This window comes from Typopeltis vanoorti, chromosome 9 (genome assembly GCF_054136105.1).
Source record: "Typopeltis vanoorti isolate ZY-2024b chromosome 9, IOZ_Tvanoo_1.0, whole genome shotgun sequence".
Lineage (NCBI taxonomy): Eukaryota > Metazoa > Arthropoda > Arachnida > Uropygi > Thelyphonidae > Typopeltis > Typopeltis vanoorti.
Genome location: NC_143557.1, coordinates 112,449,751 through 112,465,490, shown reverse-complemented (window position 1 = coordinate 112,465,490; position 15,740 = coordinate 112,449,751). Strand labels below are relative to the sequence as shown.

General features: G+C 33.2%; 1 protein-coding gene across 1 annotated transcript in view; it reads right to left on the bottom strand.

Annotated features, from left to right (window-relative positions):
- Positions 1-15,740, bottom strand: part of LOC150103428 (serine/threonine-protein phosphatase 4 regulatory subunit 1-like) — a 649,146-nt gene that overhangs the window by 211,648 nt on the left and 421,758 nt on the right. The window contains exon 4 of the mRNA XM_090398478.1: positions 6,081-6,223. Coding sequence (XP_090254604.1) covers positions 6,081-6,223 — 143 coding nt within the window. The remainder of the gene's footprint in view (positions 1-6,080; positions 6,224-15,740) is intronic.

Here is a 15,740-nt window from a genome sequence, read left to right as displayed (position 1 = left end):
CTTGGGTTTTAAATCCCAGAACTCTAGAAAATCAACTGTAGAATTGACAGTTTTGGAAAATAATATACAGTTTTATATACAGTAATTATATACAGTTTTATATACTAAAACTGTATATAATATACTCTCCCTGGATATCAACCAATAAAAAATCACAGATAGTCTTGGGTCAGCTCTGTGATTGGATAAGGGTGGAGAATGACTGCTCTCCTAGTTTTCAAAAAAGTTAGTTAGGACTAAAACAACCACGTTTACACCACCCCTTGGAGAATAAAAGGCATTAGCAGATTTTGCTTCTTTTTTTTTTTTTAAATTACCATCACTGAACAATACTCAGTGAAGATTCTGTTCTGGCATACTTGTAAGCAAAGAATACTGATTTGCTGTTTAAAACAACTTTCATTTTTTTTTTAATTTTCCTAAAATATCTTGTCAGCAGCCAGATCAGATTGAAAACATCAATTCTCATGCAATAAATGAAGTTATTTGCTGAGCACAATCAGAACTTGGGAAAGTGACCATTTGCCAGCCTGGTTGGTCAAGTGATTAGCATACCACACTCCAACTAACAAGCTGTAGATTCAAATCCCAACATGGGTAAGGATGTTTGTGATTGTCTTTAGGTGGAAGATGAATTTCATCACTCAATGTGATCACCACCCACTTGTTAGTGACATGAAGTGGCTTGAAAAAGTTCCATGTTTGGTGTCTAGAGCAGAGTTTCCATACTATGTAAACATTTTTAAAAAAATCTCCAAAAAAATCCTTAGCCCACCCATGGTACAAAATATACTATAGGTTAGCATATAACCTTTCATGGATGGGAGCAACATAAAAATAAACAACTTGGAATCCTGTGTGCTGCTGACATGATAATTTCTGTTTTTGTTTCATTTATTTATTTAAAAAAGGCCTATATAACCCTTTGGAACTGGTATTTGCATTCACATTACTAAGTTGCCTTAAAAAAGCCTTTTCTAGTTGCTAACTAGTTTACCAATTCCTGAGATGGGCAATCTCTGGAACGATATCTAATCACAGTGCACACACAGTGTGGTGCACACTGTCTAATCAGAGTGTAATTTACCACAAGGATCAGTCCTTGTGATACACCAGGTCCACTGTTATTCAATTCGTACATTAACGATATTGAGAAGGATTTGACAGGTGACATACAGCTATTTGCTGATGATGATGATGATGCAAAGGTAGGTAGGATAATCAGGAATGCTACTGATACAGAGTACCTGCAGAATGATTTGAATAGGCTGGAATTGTGGGCATCTCCTTGCGGACATGTATAATGCTATGCATTAAGACGTGCTTTGCATTGTATAATGCTATGCATTAAGACATATCCTCATAGAGATGTGCTTTGCATTATGGGAGATACTGAGACAAGGAGTGATGAGGGCTTGGTCCACCTTTACCACAAGTTGCCTCGGTCCTGAAGATACTTCAGGCGCAAACTTTGTTTGCTTACACTTGGATAAAGGATTAAACTAAATTTATTACATCCTTTCTCTTATATCTCTGTCTAAGGCCTGTCCATACAATTTGTATTCATTTAATATTCTCTTCTTCCCAATTGGATATACTTGCATATGTTTGCATTAAATTTTCTTCACTTCCTCATCAACCCTTCCAATATTTTAGGATAACAGTGTACTTAGGTACTAATAACTTGGGTCATCCAAACAACTGATTACCCTGCCATCTTCACATTGTTAGCAAAAAGAGAAATTCTACCCCTCATAATTGAGCCTGGATCTTGATGAATCTATTAAACAACAAGGATCCTAAGAACCCACTCCTACCAGCCTGAATCATTGAAGACCTCTAAGCATCACTTACTGTCATCTATAAGTCAACTAATTTTCCACCCATTTTGCTAGATGATCATCAATAGCCAGCTGGTACATTTTAATCAACAGATTGTAATGGAGAATGCTATTAAAGGCCTTGCTAAAATCCAAAATAATCACATCAGAGCCACTACCCTGATCTATTTTTCTCATTATCTCTTCATTAAAAAGGGGGACGAGGATTATTCCATAACTGACCTTCCGTTAATGAAACCATGTGCAACAAGTGATTCCCATCATGATATTGGATATGATTCCCTAATTAATTTTTCTTTGTTTATAAAACACTATGCTTTACTGGTCTATGAGAGACTCACACTTTATACCCTTTTGAATTGGAATAACATTTGCAAACTTCCAATCAGAAGGAACTATTCCCATTCTCAGCAACTCATTGAAGATGGTCAAAAGTGGAAAATTAACCTACTGTTCACTACTTGGGATAAAAATATTATCCAACCCTCCAACTTTATGAATTGCCAAGTGATTTAAGACAGCAAATATTTCCTCTCCCTCCTGTCATTAAGTAAATCTTGTCATTCAAGCAGTATTTTCTCTTCTGAATGACCAGCATTCACATATACACTTGCAAGATAATCAATAAATTCTTCTGCAGTCACAGTTGAATCAAACCTGTCAGATGAGTCTTTTATACTTAATTTGTTTCTATTAGCCATACCCCTTTTACGTATCTTTAAAAACTTTCTGGATTAATCTTAGCATTCCTAGCTGGTTGTCATTTAAATTGTGCTTTATAATCTTTAAAACTTTACATAATGCTGATTGTTATTAATTTCTAGATACTTAATAATTACTTTTTTAGATCAATACTCTTTCCATGGCTTATTCTCATATTGTATTTCTTTAAGAACTGAATTATTCATACTGCAATTCATGCTCCAGGAAATTTACTCCTAGGGATAAATTTAAGCACTGAATTATGCTAGTTAGTTTATATATATATATATATATATATATATATATATATATATATATATATATATATATATAGAGAGAGAGAGAGAGAGAGAGAGAGAGAGAGAGAGAGAGAAAGAGAGAGAGAGAGAGACTCCAACATTGATATTTTCTAATTATGACTCCCCCCCCTTCAACTTTAATCCCTTTCACAAAGGGGCTCCAACAATTAAACTGGTCAATCCCTAATTACTCTGATGCTATTATCAAATCCAACATGCTCTAGTAAGTTCTCCCACATGTCGCTTTAAATATCACAAAATTAGTTAATCCAAAAATTTATCACCAGTTTCATTATCATCTCTTTCATAATTTCACTTAATATCTTTCATATTAAAATCCCCATTAATAGTAATTTACTTTTTTATCTGGTTAAGTAATCAACACATAATATTATGACTACTTCCTCCACTAAATTAGCTATCGCCTTTTATTCCCTTATAGGGAATAGGCAAAGCCTTTTAACTCTATCTAGCTTTAGAGACTGAATGGGCAGTTCAATCTCCACCAGTAGGTAATCAGAGATAGCTGGCCCAAGACTATCACTAATTATAAGTGGCAACTGATGAAAAGACTGGAAACATGGTTGCCATCTCTTGGTACCTATCCCTAACAGGATATGTTCTTGTCTGAAATAGTGTGGGTTCTATGGTTGATTTTCTTGAATTTATGGAACAAAAAACCTGAGTTTCCAGGAGGAAAAAATCAGGCAGCCTAGCACAGAGGATGCAAGTGACACTTCCGCTGAGCTACATAGGCCTACTTCCTCCACTATGGTAGTCTAAATCTTACCTGATAAATAGTAACATGCCTTCTCCTCTTTTACCTATTCAATCTTTTCTGACAACATTATAATTACCATTATGTGCTCTGCTATTAAAAACCTCATTGTTAAGCCACAACTCAATAATTTTCACAATAATTCTCACAATGAGTCTCTGACTCCATGGAGGTCGGGTGTTGATAATAATAATATATGTGGCTCAATTTCTATGGTTACTAATTTAAAGCACATTCATTTATTCTTTAATTTTTGCATTCGTATAAGCATAATACTATTCAAAGTATATTTTAAAGTCATTCCCCTACCATTAATGCAAACGCTCTTCTATTATCATTTGGAATACTCTTGATATTTACATCCAGTTTATTACCATAAATTTCCTTAGGTGTAATTTTTAAGTCATTTTAAAAACATCACAAATTTTATGGCCTTACTATATTCAATAGATTTGCAAGTATTTAGGTGGATACCATTGCTACCAAACCAAACCACTTGAAACACATTAAAAGAATCAACTTCTGACAAATGAAATAGAAAAATAACAATAAAGTAGGTGACCACAAATTATGATATTTACTCCTTAAACCCATTTTTTTGTATTTTCATATATGACGAGTATTTCTAAAAAAAAATATATATATGAAATAAGAAATCAAAGTACATTTTCACAAAAAAACACAAAAACAATAAATAAAAGAAAACCACAAGGATCATTGTTCTGTGAATGACCACAAGAGGCACAATATCCAGAGATCAACAAACTTGTTACTGGAGGATGAGTATTTCATAATTTAGAGTAATGTAATTTTTAGAATAGATTTTCCACCCTGGGACCCAGGTGCCAAATTCTTTGCTATCATTCTGAAAATACATGTTCCACTGCAATGCAATATTTGCTATCAGTGTTATTATCTACTTACCCTCTTTGATATGTACAGAATGACAGTGAAACCATAATATTTAATATTTCACAGTAACTATACAGTCAACTTTCACTATATTAGACACTGTTATAAAAAACTCACTCCCTCAATCTAAAGAAAATTCACTACAAACAAACTATCTATTATGAACTAGTCCTGTGGTTCCTACAAGCTCTCTATAATGCAAGTCAACTACATTTAGAGGTTTCCATAACAGAGGTTTAGAGCTTGTTGGCTGAATGGATAGTATTCCTACCCTTTGGATTTGAATTTCACTATGGAAACTTCTGAATGCCTTCAAAAGAGATTAATTTCACTGCACTATTGAAGTGGCTTGAAAAAAAAAAAAATTCCATGTTTGGTCTCAGGAGCAGGGTTTCTGGATTATCTAACCTTAAGACCCCACCTACTTTACTCATACAAATATATTATAATTTGCAAGTTATAAATTATAATTTGTAGTTGGAATTCACAAGAAACAAGACCTTTTCAGGCAGGACAGTCAGCCAGAATTAGGTGGAAACAAGCAAACTGGATACAGTTGTATGGATGTACAATTGTGGTAAATCTGTCTGTGTCAATTGTATGAATATAGACAACTGCCAGACATAACAGCAAAGTGATTAACTATTTTATTTTAGGGACAGTCAGTTTGAATACCTAAGTGAACAGAACAATATATGAATGGAAAATGATAATGGGAAACTATATTAAATACTATGAATGTGAAAATAAATGCTCAACACTTTTTTTTATGAATACTTTAACTAAATATTATAAAAAATGCAAAATAAGCATGTTTAAAATTTAGTCTTTTTTTTTTCTTTTTTGCACAAATTTTGGTTTCTTTAGAAGGGCAAACTGTCACAATAAAAATCATTACAAACACAAAATTGTAACTCACAGGGAAACCTGTACTACAGAAAAGGATTAAAGACATAGTTTAATTAATATGTCAATATACTTTTTAAAATGAAAAGGCTGGCAGAAATCAATAACTTTAACTTATAGATTTATCAAAATCTAAAATTTTAATTTTATTATAAATGCTGCACTTGAAGGTGTAGATTATAATTCATCATGAATGTCTGTATCTCGGTCATTAATGACCCTGCCTTTTGGTTGGATAAAAACCTACATTCGAATCTCATTTAGTATGCAAAGAATCATTATCAGGGCATTTCAACTAAAGGTCAGTTAGGTGATCTCACAGAAGTGGCAGGGCCTTTCCTTCCAGAAATTTCAGATTTTCATCTATATAAAATAAGCAAACAAACTGGCCAGATAATACATGCAATTTATGGAGAAATAGACCTAGAGACCATTCCATCATGATAAGCTAAATAACAATCAAAAATCTAATCCTGGAGAAAACATGAATAGCATTCCTTATTAGATATGATTAATTAGCAAACTAATCAGCTATAAAAAATCCCAAGATAAGAAATACTTCACGCATTGATAAATATACCATTTAAAACTGCTTAGAACTAAAGTATTTAAAAATTAATTCACCACATAAAAGATACTTACCTGATTATTAATATCAGTCATGTATTTCACAAATATAGGCACTAAATACTGCTTTGTGATATTTTCAAGGTGCGGAGGTTGGCCTTTACAAAAAGCTGCAATGTGAGGTACTTGTTCCACAAGTTCTGCTCGTACACTTGGTTCTAAAGTAATAGAACATCAAAGTTTTAGTGATCATTATATTTATGGTAGATACATATAATTTTATTTATATCCAAACCAATTATTTAATTTTTATTAAATGCATCTTGGTAGTGCAACTAGTAGCAACAATCTTTTCACTGGAAAGACTTGAGTTTGAATCCTGTCTTATGCACAATAAACATTTATAATGACTTTTTTTTTTTAAAAAAAAACAGAAAGTTTAGTTGGTCTTGTGCAGATATATCAGGGATTTCCCTCCTGGAAACCCAGATTCTCTTGAAAAAAAAAAAGCCAACCAGAACAGAAAACAATCATTAAACAAAATATGGAACTGGATAAACAAGTTTTATCGTTATCAATTTTTTTTTTTTTTAAATATGAGGGTCATTCCTAAAATTCTACATTGCACTCCTGTTATTAAACCAAATGTTATTTATCAAAATAACATTTATAGGCCTTCAATATATTCTCCATACTGCCCAACATTTGGTGGATAAGTCATGGATTCCTGTCAGCAACCCTCCTGCCCCCCTTCATATGCTTGATAAATCACTTCAGCAGAAAGATCAATGGTAGTATTTTCAGTGGAAAACCAGGAACTATCTGCATGAGAAAAGAAATTAAACAAAAGTTCATGGGAAAATATGAATTATCATTTATACTTTTCCATAAGATCACATACTTCATGTAACCACCTTGCACTGTCCTAGGAAATGAATAATATCCAACCCGAGTCAGATTCTTACTTTATTTGGTAATCTTATTTTGTAGAAAAGAACACTAGGAAGCAGACAATAAGCATATGATCATACTCAGTGAAACAGCTTCCATCAATGCTGGATGCTATTTCTTCCTTCTACTAACCATGTATGTGCAGAACTTTGATATAATCCTCATATAAAGGAAACAGGATAGGATGGAATATTATCAAGTGAGCAGCACAGCTGTTAAATTAATCATAAGAAGCTGCTAGCATCATGATGAATTATTTGTGGTTATGAATTGTGATCAGAAGACAGTGTTTGGATATTGTATTGTTAATTCCTCTGTGTTTTACAGTGCACATTTAATAGATTGATATAGTGAGATTTTATGGTATTTTGCATTGAAATATTGTTGATTTGAGAAATTTATATATTATCTACTACTGGAAGTGAGAATTTTAAAATGGCCCATAAGTCAATAAAAAAGATTCAGCTTTAAGACTGGATTTCGAATTAGACTTTTCCTAACAGATACCCTGCAAATATTGTTTATTTATCTGTTGAAAAATGCAAAAGAACTGTGAGAACTATTGACTATAAGGATAAATGACAAGAATGAAAAGATTAAGGTATACGAGAAGATAAATGATAGACTGAAACATCTGAACAAAGAGCTGCATGACCAAGAGTAACAAAAAATGAATGAAGGTGACAGTAATGGTAGTAATGAAAGTGGGGCGGAAGATTTAGGTAAGAACTAGTGAGAGGACTTAAATAAAGCACATAGAGAAAGAAATTAAATTTTTGAAAAAGAGGAAGGAAATTTCAAAGGATGAATGAGTGCCAGTGTATATGGATTCAATCATTAGAGGTATAATGAATAGCAGGGTACATAAAACATGTTTTCCAGGAGGCATAGTCAGTCAAATAACTGATACTTAACATGGAAGAAATAAGCAGGTAGTTGTCAGAATTAGGTGTAAATGGATTAAAAGGTGATTGCAGGAATGGGAAAAGGGAGCTGAGGAAGTTGTTGTGGGAGGTAAGAGAATAATATAGTAAAAGATGAGAAGGAGAGTAGAGATAACAAATGACATGATGGCCAACCAATGGATCAATGTGCCATTACAAACTAAAAGTACCATAAGATTAAATTCAAAAAATGTTCAGTGTTGAACAATGGAGAAGACAAGTTGACATTAAAAGAATTCTGCAAGAGTTATAACATCAGAGATGCTAAACATAGCATTGACTATGTGTTGGAAAATGTGACCTAGAAACTGTCAGTGGTGTGGAAAAATGTGTGCCCCAAATTGTGCTCAAAACTCACCAAAACAACAACAAAAAAGAAATTGAAGAAGAAAGTGGCACAGCTTAGAGTAAATCTTGTCCTTGAGGTAACATCCTGTATATACAGACTACAAAAAAAATTCACAATGTGAAGTGTGCTTTCTAATCATTTTCTAATCTTGAAATAATCTGCAGATGTGAAGATAAAGATATCTGAGCAAAGTGCATCATAGGGATTAGAATGAAATTAGTAGATTGCAGTCATGATGTCCTCCTACCTTTGGATGCTGAAAAAAGTATTTCTGGAACCAGCAGCAGTAGCAATGATTCACTCTCTTAATCTTAATGGCTATTAATTTATCCAAAATGTAATTCTAAGACTACTTGCAGTTCTCTGGATTATCTCTAGTCCTCAAATAGCACTTGCTAGGAGTTACCCCCCCCTTCACTATAAGTTTGACATCATTTTTCTGACAACTACCTTTATACTCTGATAACTCAGCAAAGTCAAAAGACTTTATTATAAAAAAAAATAAAAAATAAAAAAACTAACATGAATTGTAGCCAATAATCAATATCTTGCTACTACAAGTTTGTCTATTAAACAGAATAAAACAGTAACAAATTACAACAATTAAAAACTACAAAAAAACATCGACCTTCTGATGCAAAATCATTTGATATGTAAATAAGCAGATAGATTATTACTTGATCTATGTTTCAGTTATCACTAAGTTAAATGTGACTTTTAAATTTGCTGTCAGAAAAGCAAACAAATATTTTAGTGATGTAATCAAGGCTTTCACAATCATCTCTGTTTGCACTCCTTGGGAGGTAATTCAACAAACTGGGCATGATAATGTTACTATGGCAACCACTTCTCTCAAATCTTTACAAGTGAAACTTTGCTAATTGCTTTTTAGTCAAGATTGTAATTAACACAAAATGCAAGCAATCCTCGATTTGCTCAAAAGGATGGACTCAATAGTAATTCCTTTAAATAAGACCTTTACTATTATTGCTTTTACAGTAAAAAGAGAAAGTAACTGCAATGCAGTTCAATTTTGAAATCAGATTGCACGAAAAGAATAAAGGGGGAAAGTGAGTTGATATTGAAAATGCCATGAAATATAAGAAGTTTTAATTAGAAAAGAAGTATTCCACAATGAATCGACTGCATGTAAAATTTGAGTTCCTTTTCATACTTTCAAAATTAAAACAAGAAAGAAAAACAATGCTGAACAGAAAACTACAATATATATATATATATATATATATATATATATATAGACCTTCCCTTCAGAATGCACAGCTGTGTGGAGGAAAGTTCTGTGTATTAGATGTCAGGAATACTGAATAGAAGTATGCTATGTTATTCGAGTAACAGATTTAACAAATAGAGATTGATATAAGCTGATCACATCAATAACAGAGTGATTATTTGACAGAGCGGTATATGATGATGTGGAATAGTATATAATGGAACAAAATCAAGAAGAAGATAGGCGAACAGGGCTATGCGACAGCACTCTATACTTGGTCCACTGCTATTTCTACATTAATGATATTAGGGGGTGGTCTGAGTGGTAATAACCAGTATTTGCTGATGCTAGGTTGAAAAGGGCAACAGTGATGGAGATACTTCAGAATGATTAAGACTGATAAACAGACTGATATTATGGGGGGGGGGGGGGGAAGACAACTGTAGCAAGTTCAATGTGGTAAGTGTAAATTATTACATTCACTTTGGGTTGAAAAGATGAGTTATGAAAAGATGGGTTGGAAGGGGGGTGAACTTCAGGAGGTTGATATTGGAAGACAGAAAGACAGAAGACACAAAGAATCACTTGGATGTCAAAAACACAATGGCAAATATCAATCTTCTTGTGTAAAGATTTAGGCCAGGGGTCGCCAAACTTCTTTGACAATCGACCCCTTCAAGAGTTTCTCGACCCCCTCTATTTTACTATTACGTAATTATAATAGGACAAGCAAAAAAGACACTTATGTGAGTTTTTAGATTGTTTATTTTATAGTTACAGTGCTTATTGTATGTATAATATAGTATATTATTATTATATTGGCTTAACTTCAAAGGGATACGTTTTTGTTTTTGACGTCCTTCTTAAACATTGCATATTTGATAGGAGGGATAAATAATATATAAAATATAAAATTTAATTTAGATAACAAAATAACAATAATACAATCTTCCTATAGGTATATATAGGATGTACAAAACTACCAGCCCTGCTCAACACTTCAATATATTGAAGTTTAGTTTGTGAATGAATAATGATTGAATTATAATATGTATGTTGATGAATTTTAGAACATTAATGCTCGCTTGTATGTCGATGTGCAAAAATGAGACTGGGATCAAATACGTGTAAGTATAAGTAAATAAGCAACCATGCATGTGTTGCAATCTCGCTCCCTCTGTGCCACCGGGCGGGAACCACCGACATCCGTTTATTGGTAAATACGTCATTTTGGCCTACATTATTGGTCTCCATAACTATTTTCATGACCTTGCTCCAACTTACAGGTCCTATTCATGTCACTGCTTCCACGATTCACTCTTAATTGTGTTGTCAATCAGGATGGAGGTAATCCAAGTTAACTGAATTAAATATTACCATACAATGATGTCTTATATTTTTCTATCGACCCCTGAGCCCAAATCGACCCCCTAACAATGTTATATCGACCCCTTGGGGTTGATATAACATTATTAGGAAAATATAACTTTGGCGACCACTGATCTAGGCTATAAGTCTTTTGTCATCTAAAGGATTATACTCTTATTTAATTATTTTCTTATGCCACTGTACATCTCATTTCCATCTTGAACTTTACAGTAAACATGGACACACTTTACCAATATTACATTAATAAATAAAACAGTCAACACAACACAGAAATGATAATTTTCATAATATGCACCCCCTATGTTTTGAATGCACTGGCTTTTTCCTGTGATTTTAATGAATAAAAATATTATGACATAAATAATGCACATTCAGGCACATACCATGAGAAAGACTTGGAGTAATTCATGTTCTTGTTTTGCTAACTTGAATGTTTACTTGGATAATACATCATTGATAAGTATAGAGTCATAAAACCAAACAACCATAAAAGAATAAATGATACAAGGGAATTAAAACCAAACTGTAAAATAAAGTGAAGATTAAAAATACATATAAAATTTAAAATCAGAAAGGAATAAATGATGTAGCGACATAATGAAACCTCCAAGAAAGAACGAATGAATAAAATAAAAGAGATGCTACATTATGGTGTAAATAATTTTTAGAAATATAGTGTTGAAATTGAAAAGAATGTTTCTGTTGTCAGAACAAATAAGATAAAACTAATGTGTGCATATAAGACACTACAAAAAAGGTAAGGCACAAACAAAATAAAATATGAAACCTATAGTTCTGTGAGCATTTTCTACATTAAGCCTAGGCTATTTTGGCTGACAATATTAAAATTAGAATATGTCATGCTGTTTGCTGCAAGCTAATGGCTAATACTGTTGTCTTTCCAGATTACAATTAAGATTGGTGAAAAAAAGGAGGTAGGCTAATTTAATAGATTTTCAGGTCATTAATAATACTTGTTCAATGAAGTCACATCATATTATGCAAAAATGTGACAGCTCAAGCATCTATACTAGAGTTATGTAGAAGAGTTCCATAATCATAACTTTGGTTCAGTGCAAAAAAAAAGCTCCAGTTACCTACTTCTTTTTGCACCACTCAGTTTGTGTCCATCAAACTGCAGTAGCAGTTAGTCAAGAAGTGGACCGTTTCTCCATTTATGACTTCTGCTAGAAAGACCTGCACATTGTTAAACATCATAGTAATGTTGATAAAAATATGAAGTCCGAGAAATCACATTGATTCTCGTGAATATTCCATAAATAAATAAAATCTGGTGATGTTAAAACACACACACAGGGTGGTCATAAGTCATAAAACACTGTAGAAAGAGCCCATTTTTGTGAAATTGAAAATGGAAGGTATTCACATCATGTGGATTTTCATAACTAATAAAAAATAAATCTGGTGAAGTTAAAAAATTTATGCAGTTGCTTCAAAAGACAGGCCCTTTCTATGGCATGTTCCATGACTTTACAGGCCACTCTGTATGTAAGCAATTTCAGAAGCTGTTCAACTAACATCACTGCAATGATTCTGATAAAAACCATGAATTTCAGCCAGAAAATAGTGAACAAAATATAAATTTCAGTTCAGTCTTTAATGCTAGCACTTAAGTTTCAGGCTTAATGGAACTAAGAAGATGAAAACAAGAAAGTGGACAAGATTTCTTCCTGGGAAAACAAGAGCAGAAACTTTTGTAATTGAATTACCAGTTTTCTCTCATGGATCATTCACTATGTGTTATGCTGGAGACTTCCTAGTTGAGACAGAACAAAAAGACAAAATGCATAATCACTTCCTATTATGAGAGAAAGGAAAAGAAAGGAGAGTTTAGAAGAAATGTGTTGGCAAATTAGATCAATGAGCACAAAGTAAATAATGATTATGGGAGATTTTAACTATTGTTGTATTGTTATAAGGATCACAGCTGAAGCATCTAAATCTATGAGGCCAGTGTATCATGTCTCTTTATTGCACACGTTCTTGTCCATTTGCTTACTTTGGTGGATGAAGAACTGGAGTTTCCAGTAGAAGATTTTAACTCTAGTGAACTACAGTGGAAGAGAAAAGGATACATGAAGGTAGAGGAAATGCAACTATGAGGATAATTTACCTAAAACAGCAAATAATGGTAAAGATCCCAAGGTCAGAGAGAGTGGATCAGAGGATTTACCAATAACCAAGGTGGATTTCTTTGCTCCTGACTGGGGAATGATTATGCAATATGGCCAAGCATGGGGAGATTTTCAGTTGAAGAGGTATATGGAAAACTGCAAAGAAGATAACTGTAGCAAACTTAGAAAGTAGCTGGATCATTTCATATATATAACGCTAATCTTTCCCTTGATTTCTGATGCCATATTATGGAAGTAAAATGAATGGGAGACATCATTAAGTAGGAGCTGCACAAAAAGAAAATGCTGAGGAAGGGATATATTGAGGAATGTAATCAGTTAACTCATGAGCAGTAAAGAACAAGCTAAAAGAGTAATTAGAATTATAAGGAAGGTAAAGCCAGATTATGAAAAATTTGCCAAGGAGTTCTGTTTTCTTTCATGGCAAATAAAAAAATAAGAATAAATGATGAATGCATACAGTAAAAAGGATAACAGAAGAAGAAGTAGCCAAATTTATTGGGTGATAATTTTTCTATCATCACCCAAGTGATGATAATACAGAGATCAATGTGACAGGAAGAGATGTGAAAACAGAGGTTGATGAACCAGAAATGATAGGTAAATTACAAAATCACAGCAGTACCTGTATTCATTAATACAGGCACTGTGTGGGAAATGGCAATTGTATCACCTATAAAGTCTGAATAATAATATTCATATATTATATGGCCAGTTCAGGGAATTTTTTTTTTTTAATGTGATAAAAATGTGATGAGGGGGGAAAAGGCAAAGTAGAACTGCAATATGTTTACCGAAAAAACATTATATGTTTTCTTAAAACTGCCAATCTCAAAACCAAAAAGTACTTTTTTTAGTTCATTATTTGTATATTCTTACTAAAAGCAGAAGCTTTTCTAATAGCATATAACCACTAAACTAGTATCAAATTGGTCGACTGGTAGAGCCTCTGCTACTAATGGCTCGCAAAAAGTTAAGAAAGTCTGAGCGTGGTTAGTAGTTGGAAGGGGTTCCAATCGTTTAATTCTGTTGGCACACCCTCCTTTGATGAGTCTTTGGACTCCCTGGAGGTGTCACATAATAATAATAATAATGCCTTTACTTGGAAAGGACTAGCTTTGAATCCTGTTTAGCAAGCCAAGAACCTTTATAAGAACTTTTCAAATAAAGAATGTAAGGTAGCCTGTCTCATATAGAAGTGATTTTCCTCAAAATTTCAGGTTTTGCATTCTGCATAACAAGCAAATTGGCTAAAGAATACACACAATTAACATAAAAAAATAAACTGGCCTCAGGGCCTAAGTTGCTTTGGGCCATAATCTCAATCAACTGTAACCCAAAACTAATATCATACATGAATATCCATAACACAGTTTACTACCATATGGCCACAGTAAAAAAAGAAACAAAGAAAAAATTGTTTACTTTAAGAATGAGTTCCATTGGTATTAAAAAACTTTAGACTCCAGTTAACTTATACTGGCTAAACAATGTCAACATTTAGTGAATAAAACTACAATATTATTTATTTAACTTTTATTATTATTGTGACACCTCCAAGAACTCACTGCAGGAGGGCACTCTACTCCACTAACCATCTTTCCTATTATTTAATCCTCCAACTACACACAACTCATCGTCTCCACTACTTAATTCTCCAACTACGCACAACAATACTACTACTATCAACACACAGCGCCATCTATTTAGTTAATTACAGGTAATATATTAAAGTTTCATGCTAGCATTTTAAGAATCTAATATTTTCCTCCCCCCTTTTCTTGAATACAAAGTCAGCTAATAGTTTAGATGTCAGAACAACTGAAGTGTAAAGTGGTGTCAACATGGTGCCATTTTCAAAATAAAATACTTTCTTGTCCTGTTTATGACATCGGAAATTTGCGTTCATGAACAGTATAAATAATTTAAAAAATAAAAAAGCCCAGTGTATTAAAAGACGTTGTGATGGCATACGCTGTATTGTATTTAAAAAATCGAATAAAAACTAGTAGCGGGTAAGCGCATAATATGAGCCTTAAGGTTAATAGGAAATGCATGTGATGACGGTGCAATTCAGAGTATAATATTTAAGATGCCATTATCCGACCGGAAATACGGAATTAGTTTCACTTGACCACCAGTATGACAGTTTACAGGCACGTGCTACTTTAGTTTTAGAAGTTTCCCCCGTACAAAACAGGATATTTTTGAAAATAGAAACCAGGACTGAAGAGAATCCCCCCACGCGTCAAGCGCGCGAGCTACTCGTGAATATTTTGCACGTGCCTAAGAAGAATGGCACGTGCGCCTTCGCTTCCATTTGAGTCAAAGATGCAGTACGTACCAAATATTATCAAAAGAGGGGAACTTGACATCTGATACATTGTAAGAATCTGAAGCGTTATTTCACACATGAGATTAAGGTGACTATTTTTAGTTCACCTGCATGCATAAAAGTATGGCAAGGTTTTAGAAGATTTTTATTTAAAAAAAGCGAGGCATATTTCAGCAGCTTCGCAAGAACTGGCGTCATTAGATATAATACCAAAGCAACAACAATGAATACGTGTAAGCGGTTTTTGAAACTTTCAAATAAATTGGTTAAGCATATGTTGCATTTTTAACATATTCCACGTAATTAAGCACCATCACACATGGTTACAACGTCCTATAGTGCTTATATCCAAAAAGAGTAATCGGAAACAATACGCTTAC